Source organism: Protopterus annectens, chromosome 5.part0, assembly GCF_019279795.1.
Source record: "Protopterus annectens isolate FY-2018-M chromosome 5.part0, PAN1.0, whole genome shotgun sequence".
Taxonomy (NCBI): Eukaryota; Metazoa; Chordata; order Ceratodontiformes; family Protopteridae; genus Protopterus; species Protopterus annectens.
The window spans coordinates 905073919-905087953 of NC_056735.1; the positions used below are offsets into that span (position 1 = coordinate 905073919).

A 14035-nucleotide genomic window follows, 5' to 3' on the forward strand; every position below is an offset into this window, starting at 1 on the left:
TTTTTTAAATGCCCAACTGGATGCAGTCCTAACTGTGCAAGTCTTTCCGGTGGGAGCTGTGAGAAGAGATAATACCAAGCTTAGAGAAGGACAGTTGTCTGGGTCAGGAGCACTGGGGAGCACTTATGAAGATAACATGTACAGAATGTGATTCACACTGTTGTCCTCCAGTACAACATGGACTTTAGGGGACTGGAAATCTGATGTACAGAATGTGATTCACACTGTTCTCTGATACAGCCTTGATATTAGGGGACTGGAAATCTGTCTCATGTTGAAGGAGAGGTCTCAAACATTGTTATGTTAATAACACACAGGTTGGGATTCATAGACAAGCACTGCACCCCTATGCAGTGTTAATTTTTCAGTGGAGTCATAAAGGTACATACCTGAACAGACATGGATTTGGACAGCACCAGCAAAGGCTCATGTACTTAAACAGCAGTGTACCACTAATGGGAGAATAACATGGTAAAGCTGTTACCATGGCTTGTGCTTATGTCTGTTACATATATACACTTGTTCATATTTCTTATATCAGTTCATGATGACCATAATTTGTGTTAACAAAACCCCTCTGTATGACTAAAGTTCAAGTGTTGCAGTTCTATCCTAAACAGTATTTAGCGGAGAATATGCAGAGATATAATTATGTTAGCACAGTGGAATGTTTTTGTATAATAATTTAGTCTCTAATTAGCACTGCTTGTATCAAATGATTTGTGAGTCATCTTCAGGATTTATTACGTTATGTATGTAATAACTTTTGCAGTATTAAAAAACTAATGGGAGAATAAACAAAAGATTACATGTGATTCATTATTTAAATATCAAAACTATCGTCTCACAAGCAATAAATCATGTACTAAGGAGTAAGGTGGCATGGGCAAGCTGACATGACACGGGGTCTACTACAAGCACTCATATGCAATATGCTCATGATATACTTGCGCTTTGCAACTTGTTTGAACAGGCAAGTGTTCAAACTCCTACTTAGTTGATCTCCAATAACTACTTAGCTCCCATAGCCATACCAGAACCCTAATTATAACCCTAAAATTCCCTTCCCACTCCATTTCATGTCTTCAAAAGAAACTGCATCAAGGGGTATTCTAGCTCCTTGTTACAGTTGCTATCCGGTACACACTAGCCATTATTTTTTTCTCAATTAAGCAACAATGATATTAATTGTAACTGCTTAAATCATTTCCTTTTCCTACTTTCCATCTCTTTAATAAGTCCAAACAGATGTCCACATACCTTTACTACATTTATGTCCAGCTGTAAATAGTACATGACTATTTGTCAGTCTACAGCATGGAGTGCCATCCTTTCAAGGGGAAGAGTAGCACATGCAGCCTAGCTATTACATTATATTGACATATAGCAGAATGACTTCCCATTTTGTCTTCTTGAGAGGTTGCACTAAGTGGCATACGGATGCTCTATGTATTGTTTCCTGCTCTGTGGAGTATGCGTTTCACTGCATGCTTTTATCGACTTGCACAGTTGCACTGCATGGCTAGGTCCACTTGCATACTTGTTGTCTGGCTTATTTAGATATCCTAGTGCACAGCTAGTTACACATGAATGCTGCACCCTTTCATTTGGCTATTCATTGTGTCTTGCTGTTGTAGTGTTGCTTAGCTGTACAATCCTTGCACAACTGTGCAGTGTATCACTGTGATTTCCCACCAGTATATCAACTATTTCTTGGTACTTCAAAAGCTTGGTCGTTATTAGACAAGGGTACAATCTCCTTATGAAGGCTTGCCTTGAATGACTGGTTCACCTAGACTAATGACATAATCAGGGCCATTATAAGAGGATCCACTGGCTTAAAAGAAAAAGTAATGTAAAATCATAACTACACTGCTTGTTTTTTCTCTATATGGCAAACAAAAGACAACTACATTGTTATAGAAGGGACACCCTTCAAGTTCTTCCAGCTAACAGTTGCTTGATATCTTGCTTCAGAATGTGCTCTTTAATCTCCATTTCATTATTTGATTCTCAAAGAAGATTCAGCTGCTCTGCAGTAGTAGTTTTTGCATCATCAAGGTCAGATTTAACTTTCAGTGCTTTGAAATTAAGTGTAATAAGAAGGAAACAGTGACTTGCAATATCCCTGGACCTTTCTTCTCTCTTTAGAACTGTGGTAGTCTTCATGGCTTTTTATTGTTTAATTTTCTGGCACTTGAGTTTCCTATGACTCCCTCCGGCTGGGTAAGTGGGCTAAAGTGACAGAGATGGTTTCACTACATGACTCGATTTCCTGCTACCAATAAAAAAGTGCATTTAGCATAAGACTAGCCATTGTAAACCACAGAAAAATTGATTAAATAGATTTTCCATTGAAAAAAAAAAAATACAGGCCTGGGCATGGTGGTAAAGAGCTCTTGCAGTACTTCTCACTACTGAACTGAGTACACCAAAAGTCTCCTCTAACAAGTCACTAATGCCTAATGACAATTCTGATATTCTCTGATAAACACTGTGGAAAAGGATTCTGTTATTATTATTTTCATAATTGTATCACAGGCCATCTTCTTCATTACTGCTTGAGCTCCCACTCGGCAGAGATTATATAAAGAAGTACCTTGAAAAACACAATGCTAAGCATAGTATACAAACCTTAATAATAGAATGGATTTCACTGTATCCCACTGTATACATGCATAAACTGTTAATATATTGTAAATTAATGATAATAATGTATAATAATTATTGCTGAATATATTGTAAATTAATGATAATAATGTATAGCTACTGCTGCGCTTTACCCTAGTTTAATTCCACATTCAGCATTTACAAATGCATGTTACAAAGTGATACAATGGGCTTTATAAGCTGTTTGTCTTGTTGTATTACTTGAATAATATAGGTAGTAAGTGAGGAGATATATTTTTCTTAGAGGAGGATGTGGCAAACACCTCATCAATTCTCTTCAGATCTTGCTTGGTCAGATGGTGTTATTTTAAGCTGCTTGTTTGGTAAGGACCCAAAATCATGAAAAGAAAGTAAATTACTAACATTGATACTTCATATATTTCAACCATATTATATTTTCTTCATTACTAGTCCTGGCCAACATCCCAGTTAAAAGTTAATTTAATATTACCCATGCAAAAATCAGGAAAACAAAGGTCACATTTTTGTCACAGATTCCACTAAAAGGCATAATTTGAAATACATGAGTTTTGCAAAATATGACCAGTACAACATGCAGACAAATTGTACTTTTTCATAGGCACTTTCACAATGAGGGTGTTCGGTTACAATATAATAAAGGATGCATGCTTTCTGTTTTGATCTTTCTACTTTTTCTGCAACACAGCATCAGACTGTTTCATCACAGAATGAGAACACAGAGTAAAATAAATATAAAGTAACTATGTAAATGGTTGGCTATATAATGCTTTCATCTACATATATCTGGCCAGCCATTTCTAGTAAATAAGAACATTGTTGTTTCTTAAGTTTTGTCTAACAGTTTTGGTTCTCAAGACAAATGAAATTAAACTTTCTTTCCACTCAACTAAGAAAACAGATTAAGAATTCTGATAATGTCTTTTGTGACGCCCGTGCACTGGCCCAGTAATCAAGGAGCCTCAATCCTCACCACTAGTGCCAGTGAGGGGTGTGCACATTGGGAAGGATAGCAAGCACACAAACAGTAAAGTACAATTTCCCTTAAGGGCACACAGAGATCACAGGCAGTCTGGGACTGATTCTCCCTTTCTCTCCAGATCCCCAATAAGACTCCCCACTGGCACAGCTATAGGGTTCAGATCTCAGCCTAGCAGTCAAGCCAAAACCTCCAGTGCCCTCTGTGTCCAACCAGTGCTTCGTGCCCCTGCCCAAGTAGCTGACACACACACACACACACACACACACACACACACACACACACACACACACACACACTTTGAGATATGAGTTATAAACAATACACAGACACTCCTGGGGAAGGCTGGCACAGGTTCTCCAGCTATGCTTCCTTCACTCCAGACTATAAGGTAGAAATCACTGCCACCAACCACTAATATCAGCTACTAATAAGGCCCTTCCCACATGGTTACCAATTTCACTGTGCTGCTTTACTGTTATGCAAATAGTAAGTGCAGCCCAGGGCTAATCCTATTCTGGAGTGGCTTAGTACAGTATCACTAAATACATGCAAGTACTCTAGAGCATAAATTATCTCTACACAAAACAGCCACAGTTGAAAGGTTTAAAAATATTTAATAAAACATAATAAAACACAAGACAATACTTATTACTTCAACACAATGATATTATAGAGTTCAGAAATCATGGAAAAATGTTAAAATAATATTGTAGGATAGTCTGGCATAAATATAGAAACCAGCTAGACTAATCTGACTAAATTTTTATCTAACTCTACGAGAAATACTAAGATCTAAGATCCTACTTAAGCAAAGGCAGAGTGCTGGTGAGTTGACGTGTTCAGGTACAGACAAAATCCAAAATGTTTCATTCTCTTTCTCTGAGAAGGTCTTAAATTGATAACACAGTACTGCTAAGTCATTTCACATTACTTCATTCTTGACACATTTCTAGTTCCCAGGCTAACAGAAACTCAAAATTTAAATTTCTTTTTGTAGTCTGGCACAGCAATAAAAGACATTTTACATGCAAAATCTACTAATTAACTATAGTCCTAAGACAATAGGAAGAATTCCTTAGTCCAGACATCCTGTATCCTAGCATTGAGATCAAACACTCATAAAATGCTTTACTTTATTAGCTTTCTTCCAGCACAGTGCACTGTGATAACATCATTGAAGCTCAGCACAACATATAGTTTAATCATAACATATAGTTCTCTTTACATTTGTAGAACAAGCCTGTGGATTACATTAATATTTACAAGACATAGAATTATTTACAAAATTCTATCTGGCTGGGCTGGCAGCCCATCAATTTTTCACATTTCTCCCCTGCCTGAGAACTCAAGCTAGTTTTCCAAGTGACCCTTGAGAAACTTTGCTTGAGAGGGTTAGGTCTATCTGAGTATACCTTACCCCATTCCCTGTCTTGAGAGCCCATCTGTGTTGGCATTGCTGATCCCTCTGCAGTGCTGCACTGACATATACTATGCTTGCAACCCCTAGACTCCATCTTAGCAACTTGGCATTTTGCTGGCTTGGTGTAACCATGTTAGGGGATTGTGATCTGTAACTACAGTGAATTTTCTTCCATAAAGATAAGGCTGAAGTTTCTGTAATGCCCACACGATGGCTAGACATTCCTTTTCTACAGCTGCATAGCATTCCTCCCTGGGTTGGATCCTATGACTGAGGTAAACCACTGGGTGCTCTTCTCCCTCTGAAGAAATCTGGCTAAGTACAGCCCCCCCCCCATGGTTCAAAGCATCCACCTGCACAACAAATTCTTTGCTGTAATCTGGACTGGCTAACACAGGGGGGTCCTCCCAAAGCTTCTTTAAGTCTCTGGAATGCCTGTTCACATGTGTGGTGCACACTACCTTATCTGGCCTGTTTTTCCTTGTCAGGTCTGTGAGGGGAGCAGCTATGGTACTATAACTGGGGATGAACTTTCTGTAGTACCCTGGTGTTCCTAAGAATGCCCTCACCTGCTTTTTGTTAACAAGTGCAGGCCACACCCGAATGGCTTCCACGTTGGCCAGTTCTGGCCTGATCTTACCACTCCCTACTGTATGTCCCAGGTAGGAGACTGCCGCCATACCCACCTGACATTTGCTTGGCTTACTAGTCAACCCAGCCCTCTGTAGTCTTCCCAGTACCTCCCTGACATGTTGAAGGTACTCTTGACAGGAATGGCTGTAGAAGACAATATCAACTAGGTAAGCAAGGGGAAACCCTCCTGTTCCTGCAAGGATATGATATATCAATGTCTGGAAAGTCTCCGGGGCATTTTTCAAACTAAAGGGCATCTTTCTGAATTCATACAAGCCAAAAGGAGTCAGAAAGGCTGACCTCTCTCTAGCACTGAGTCAAGGGCACCTGCCAGTAACCCTTGGTAAGATCAATGGTCGTAAGATACTTAGCCTCACCCAGCTGCTCTAGGGCTTCATCTGTCCTAGGCATGGGGTAATCATTGGACTCTGTGTGACTATTTAATTTCCTGTATTCCACATAGAACCTGGTGCTGCCATCCTTCTTTGGCAACAGGACCACTGGGGAGGCCCAGGGACTGCTGGACTCTTGAATTACCTCTAGTTCCATTTCCTGTATCTTCTACTTCAGGGTCTGTTTGACTCTCTCAGGCACCCTATAAGGGGCCTGCCTAATAGGTCCTTGGGTTCCTGTATCCAACTGGTGCTGCACCAGGTGGATGCACCCTGGTTTCCCAGTGAGCATGTCCCCAAACTCCCGTAACACTGCTTGGATTTCTCACCCCTTCCACTTGAGGTGTCAGTCTGAGCCTCACTGAGAAGATAAGTTGCCAGATCTCCCTCAGACTCTTTCTGCAGTCAACTGCAAATACTCAGCACAAGGGCCCCTATCATGGTAAGGCTTCATCATGTTAACCTGCCTCCTGCTTAGCGGTTCAACCATGTAGTTAACATTACTTACCTTTCTTACCACCTTGTAGGGTCCCTCCCAGGCTGCTTGCAGCTTGTTGTGTCAGACAAGAATGAAAATCATTATCTGCTGCCCTACAGCATACTCTCTAGCTCGAGCATTCCTGTCATACCAGACCTTTTTCTGTTGTTGGGCTTCAGCCAGATTCTCCTGGGCCAAGCCCATGAGCTCCCAGAGCCTTGTCCTGAGGTTTAGGACATATGCTACAACAGAATCCTTGTGGGATTCACACTCACCTTCTCACTCATCTCAAATTAAATCTAGAGGTCCTCTCACCTATGCCCATACAGCAACTCAAAGGGTAAAAAACCAAAAGATTCCTGGGGAACTTCTCTGTAAGCAAACAGATGGGGCACATATTTGTCCCATTTCCTCTTAAACTGGTCTGCAAATGTCTGCAGCATGGATTTAAGTGTATAGTTTAACCTTTCAACAAGGCCATTAGTCTGGAGATGGTAGGGGGTGATCTTCAGGTGCTTCAGTCCACAGTATATCCACAGACAAGCCAGCAGGTCTGCCATGAAATAGGCACCTCTATCAGTCAGTATTTCTTTTTGGGAAACCTACCCTGCTGAAAATCTCTAACAAAGCATTTGCCACCTTTTCTACCTCAATGGAGGACAAAGCCACTGCCTCAGGGTATCTTGTAGCATAATCTACTACCACTAGGATATACTTTTTCCCTGTGGATCTTGAGGTACTCAGAGGCCCCACAATATCCCATAGCTACCCTCTGAAATGACTTCTCAATCACAGGCAAAGGCATCAAAGGAGCTTTCACTTTGTGTCCTGCCTTGCCTACCTTTTGGTACTGTTCACAGGTCCTGCAGTACCCTGTTACATCTCTGGAAATTCCAGGCCAAACAAAATTCTGCATAATACATCTCTTTGTACATTTTATGCCCATATAACCTGCAAAGGGAATATCATGGGCTATGGCTAGAAGTGCCAGATGGTAGGGTCTAAGCACTACCAACTGCTGTATCCTTTCAATCTTCTAGCCCTCCATCAGTCGTCCACTCTCTATACAGTAACCCTTTAACCCAGTATGCAGATTCTGCCTTCCCTTGAGAATCAAACGCCTCACTAGCTACCTGCCTCAGGCCTTGCAATGTAGGGTCAGAGAGCTGAGCCTGTCTCAACTCGCACTTTGTAACCCTTCCCAGCTCCCCTTCCACAGGAAGTCTGGAATCCTCTGAAAGTGGTGCCTCACTGTCAGCCTAGGTGCTACTAATCACCTCTGCCCATGCAGTCACTCTGTCCAAGGGACCATCAGTACCCACAAGCAGCTGTGCCTCACCTTCAGACTCGCTGCTACCAGGTAGCACCCTCCCTGAAGTAACCACACCTCACCAGTCCTGGCTACAAGTATGTGGTCTGACTGGGTCTCCCCCAGGCTACCAGAGTCACATGCTTGGCTCCAAGCCTGACTGCATGTAACTGGATTAACACATGGTATATCCTCATCAAAATCCTCCCCTATCAGGACATCTGCAGGATGGTAGTTTAGTACCCCTGTTGTCTCAAGACAACCTACTATTGGAATTTTGTCTTTCCCACTTACTGGCTCCCTCATCTTTTGTTCCCACCTTGCCTTCATGGATATATATATATATATATATATATATATATATATATATATATATATATATATATATATATATATGCCACATGGCCACACTGGTTGCATTCTAAACATTGAATCCTAGGTCCTGGACATGTACCTGGACTAGTGGCTTCCCCTGCTACTGTCAGATTATGTTGGGGCAGTCTGGGCTGCCCACCATAGGTTCCTTTAGACCCATGAGCAGTATGGGGGTCCCTTTCCTGTGCAGTGATACCCTGCTTCCTAGGTATAGGTCTCCACTCTTCCCCAACTCATCTGAAGTAGCACATTGTCTATCAGCTAACCAGATCCTCATGTCCTCAGGCAAAGTACTAAGGGCTTGTTCCCTCACCAAAAGGTCTGCCAGCCCTTCAGAAGTGGTGAACTGACATCCTCTCACCCACTTATGAAAGTAAGTGCTCAGTTCAGCAACATATTCATGCACACTTTCATCTGAACTGCGTCTATGCTCACAAAACATTTTCCTATCAGTTTCAGGTGTTAGCTTAAAAACTTCTAACAAAAAATTCTTCACAGCATTATAGTTAAAACAGTCAATGTCAGATCATTTGGAAAGTACATTTACAACTTTAACATGGAGTAAGGGGGTCAGGAACCATACCCAGAGCCTTTGGTCAACATCATATTGTTTACATACCCTCTCAAACATATGAATGAAACTATCAAAATTATACCCCTCTGTAAACTGTGGAAGAAATTTACTGAACTTCTGTGCTTTTGGTGTCCAGTTACTCCTTTCCCCATTATCTCCATGACTCTGTCGAAGAGTCAGCATCTCTTTTTCATGCTGCCTCTGCCTCTCCTTCTCCACAGCTTCCATTTCCAAATGCCTGGCCTCCAACTCAAGTCACTTTAGCTCCAGATGGATATTTAAGTCCTCTGCAAAAAGGTTGAGCTGTCAATTCTCTGAGTGTTGTACATCTCCACAGCCAGTCTGATAGTCTTCCTGATTGCTGTTTTCGGATGCAGCTGTGACCAAACCTGCAATCATGCTTAGTGAGGTTTCCATGCACCAGTCCTTTAACCTGGCACATCTCAGCCAACTGGTTCCTTGTTAGCTTGCCATACTCCTCTGCTGACATGCTTGCCTGCTCTCCCTGACTAACTAAGCTAACAAAAGAAATAAAACAATTGTGATCTGAACTCTGAATATTCACTGCATGGCTGATTTAGAGCAAAAAAAATCTTCACTGATCACTGTACACAAGCTACAGGAATTCACTGTCCACACCACTACAAGCCAATTAGTATGTGTTGTGGCTAACTCAACACTATCAAACAATTAATATTTGATGTGGATATCCCACCACTGCCACCAATTAATATGTGACACCCATGCACTGGGCCAGTAATCAAGGAGCCTCAGTCATCACCACTAGCACCAGTGAGAGGCATGCACATTGGGAAGGATAGCAAGCACACACACAGTAAAGTACAAATTCCCTTAAGAACAGACAGCGATCATAGTCAGTATGGGGCTGGTTTCTCCCTTTCTCTCCAGATCCCCAATAAGACTCCCCACTGGCACAGCTATAGGGTTCAGATATCAGCCGAGTAGTCTAGCCAAAACCTCCTGTACCCTCTGTGTCCAACCAGTGCTTTGTGTCCCTGACCAAGTAGCTGACACACACACACACTTTGAGATATGAGTTATAAACAACAACTTGAAGTAATAAGTATTGTCTTGTTTTTTTTATTATGTATTATTAAATATTTTAAACCTTTCAACTGCGGCTGTTTTGTGTAGAGATAATTTAAACTCTAGAGTACTTGCATGTATTAGTGATACTGTACTAATCCACTCCAGAATAGTTTTAGCCCTGGGTTACACTTACTATTTGGATAACAGTAATACTGCACAGTGAAATTGGTCACCCTTTGGGAAGGACCTTATTAGTAGCTGATATTAGTGGTCGGTGGCAGTGATTTCTACCTTATAGTATGGAGAGAAGGAGGCATAGCTAGAGAACCTGCTCCAGCCTTCCCCAGGAGTGTCTGTATGTTGTTTATAACTCATATCTCAAAGTGTGTGTGTGTGTCAGCTACTTGGTCAGGGACACAAAGCACTGGTTGGACACAGAGGGTACTGGAGGTTTTGGCTAGACTACTCGGCTGATATCTGAACCCTATAGCTGTGCCAGTGGGGAGTCTTATTGGGGATCTGGAGAGAAAGGGCGAAACCAGCCCCATACTGACTATGATCTCTGTCTGTTCTTAAGGGAAATTGTACTTTACTGTGTGTGTGCTTGCTATCCTTCCCAATGTGCATGCCTCTCACTGGTGCTAGTGGTGATGACTGAGGCTCCTTGATTACTGGCCCAGTGCATGGGTGTCACATATTAATTGGTGGCAGTGGTGGGATATCCACATCAAATATTAATTGTTTGATAGTGTTGAGTTAGCCACATCACATACTAATTGGCTTGTAGTGGTGTGGACAGTGAATTCCTGTAGCTTGTGTACAGTGATCAGTGAAGATTTTTTTGCTCTAAATCAGCCATGCAGTGAATATTCAGAGTTCAGATCACAATTGTTTTATTTCTTTTGTTAGCTTAGTTAGTCAGGGAGAGCAGGCAAGCATGTCAGCAGAGGAGTATGGCAAGCTAACAAGGAACCAGTTAGCTGAGATGTGCCAGGTTAAAGGACTGGTGCACGGAAACCTCACTAAGCATGATTGCAGGTTTGGTCACAGCTGCATCTGGAAACAGCAATCAGGAAGACTATCAGACTGGCTGTGGAGATGTACAACACTCAGAGAATTGACAGCTCAACCTTTTTGCAGAGGACTTAAATATCCATCTGGAGCTAAAGTGACTTGAGTTGGAGGCCAGGCATTTGGAAATGGAAGCTGTGGAGAAGGAGAGGCAGAGGCAGCATGAAAAAGAGATGCTGACTCTTCGACAGAGTCATGGAGATAATGGGGAAAGGAGTAACTGGACACCAGAAGCACAGAAGTTCAGTAAATTTCTTCCACAGTTTACAGAGGGGTATAATTTTGATAGTTTCATTCATATGTTTGAGAGGGTATGTAAACAATATGATGTTGACCAAAGGCTCTGGGTATGGTTCCTGACCCCCTTACTCCATGTTAAAGTTGTAAATGTACTTTCCAAATTATCTGACATTGACTGTTTTAACTATAATGCTGTAAAGAATTGTTTGTTAGAAGTTTTTAAGCTAACACCTGAAACTGATAGGAAAATGTTTTGTGAGCATAGACGCAGTTCAGATGAAAGTGTGCATGAATATGTTGCTGAACTGAGCACTTACTTTCATAAGTGGGTGAGAGGATGTCAGTTCACCACTTCTGAAGGGCTGGCAGACCTTTTGGTGAGGAACAAGCCCTTAGTACTTTGCCTGAGGACATGAGGATCTGGTTAGCTGATAGACAATGTGCTACTTCAGATGAGTTGGGGAAGAGTGGAGACCTATTCCTAGGAAGCAGGGTATCACTGCACAGGAATGGGACCCCCATACTGCTCATGGGTCTAAAGGAACCTATGGTGGGCAGCCCAGACTGCCCAAACATAATCTGACAGTAGCAGGGGAAGCCACTAGTCCAGGTACATGTCCAGGACCTAGGATTCAATGTTTAGAATTACTTCAACACACTGACAATAAAGAGTTCAGAAATCAAAGGAAATTTTTAACATAATGTAGGATAGTCTGACATAAATATAGAAAACAGCTAGACTAATCTGGTCAAATTTCTATCTAAATCTAAGAGAAATACTAAGATCTGAGATCCTACTTACAGAGCAAAGGTAGTGCTGGTGGGTTGATGTGTTCAGGTTCAGATAAAATCCAAAATGCTTCATTCTCTCGCTGAGAAAGTCATAAACTGATAACACAGTACTGCTGAGTCATTTCACATTACAAAATTCTTGACACTTCTCTGGTTCCCAGGCTAACACAAACTCAAAAATTACATTTCTTTTTGTAGTCTAGCACCTGGCTAGAAAGCCACACCAATAAAGACATTTACATGTAAAATCTAGTAATTAACTCTTGTCCTAAGACAACTGAAAGAATTCCTTGGTATAGACATCTTGTCTCCGAGCTTCGAGAGCAGTCATAAAATGCTTTACTTTATCAGCTTTCTTCCAGCAGAGTGTACTGTGGTTACATCTTTGAAGCTCAGTACAACATATAGTTTAATTATAACATATAGGTCTCTTTACATTTGTAGAAAAAGCATGTGGATTACATTAATACTTACAAGACATAGAATTATTTGCAAAACTCTATCTGGCTGGGCTGGAAGCCCCTCAGTTTTTCAGTCTTTTTCCACTAAATATGATTAAAGTTCACATGTTAAATCTTAATAACATATATATATGTTCAGTTTCAGAGCAATGAATATGATGCCATTTTAACTGTGGATCATCTTAACTTGCTGAAGAAACTATGTCAGCAATGAACATCAGTAACAACCAAGAAACAGATCTACTTCTAATTGGTTTTCCAGGATCTCAAGAATTGCAGTATATGCTTTCTGTCCCATTTTTCATCATGTTCCTAGTTGCATTGTTTAGCAATATAACACTATTGTTAGTTATAGTGACAGAACCATCATTCTGTGAACCCATGTATTACTTTATGGCCTTTTTATCAGTTTTAGATTTTCTTTTACCTGTCATTTTGTTGCCACATATGCTAGTGTTATTATGGTGTGGTCAACAGTTTATACAGCTGGATGTGTGTTTAACTCAGATGTTTTTAATTTCTGTTTTGGCAGGCATGGAATCATCTATGTTAGTACTAATGGCTTTTGATCGCTATATTGCTGTGTGCAATCCTCTGAGATATTCAACGATTGTAACAAAAACATTTATATTTAAAGGATTCTTACTTGTTATTGCCAGAAGTACTTGTATTGTAATACCAATGCTTGTACTTGCTAAATTGTTGCCATATTGTAATGCAAGCATTGTTAATAATGTTTATTGCGATTATAATTCTGTCATCAACGCTGCATGTGCTCAAACAACCTTAAGTGGATTTTATCCTTTTTTGACACTTATTTTAGGAATTCTCCCTGATATAACTTTGATTGGACTATCATACTGCATGATTGCTAAAGCTATAATTAATTTAAAATCATCTGAAGCCCGTCAAAAGGCATTTAACACTTGTAGTACTCATTTTTTTCTGATTCTGATATTCTACCTGTCAGTAACAATGACAATTCTAGTATCACTTTATGAAAATAATGTACCAGCTTATGTTCCTGTTTTAATCTCTGCACTATATATCACTGTGCCACCAACATTAAACCCTCTGATATATGGTCTAAAAAACAAAGATATTAGACAAGTAATAATAAAACATGTAAGTAATTGTGGCAAGATTTCAAAATGACATGTGCAAAGAGTGCTGATTTAATGAAGGCAATGTTGCTTTATATTTATTATATATTTATTATTATTTATTTGCCATTTGTTGACTGGGTTAGTCCAACTTGAGCCATATGGCCCATTTTCAGTGGAGACCCAAAAAGAAAAGCTCCAACATACAAAATTAAATGAGCTACATACTAGACTATACATGACCAAAGAATACAAAATGTTTACAATACAGTATCAAGAAAAATAAAAATGAAATAAAGAAACATAAAATGTACATCCAGTAAAGAAGAACTTTACTGCAAGCAATAACATAAATAACAGGGGAAAAGTAATTAGAGTAAAGGTTACACTTCATAAAATATACTATGCATAACAATAAAATGTTCAGTGTGAGGATGCACATGAAATAGTATGAACCTATCTTTAGCATGGTAGCTTAATGAAAACATGAAATTTTCCACAGATTG

General features: G+C 40.3%; 1 protein-coding gene across 1 annotated transcript; it reads left to right on the forward strand.

The window, feature by feature from the left end:
• Positions 1-12627: 12627 nt before the first annotated feature.
• Positions 12628-13581, forward strand: LOC122802292 (olfactory receptor 52E4-like). Its single transcript, XM_044071940.1, has one exon. It carries the CDS (start codon positions 12628-12630, stop codon positions 13579-13581), a length of 954 nt encoding a protein of 317 aa, XP_043927875.1.
• Positions 13582-14035: the final 454 nt, after the last annotated feature.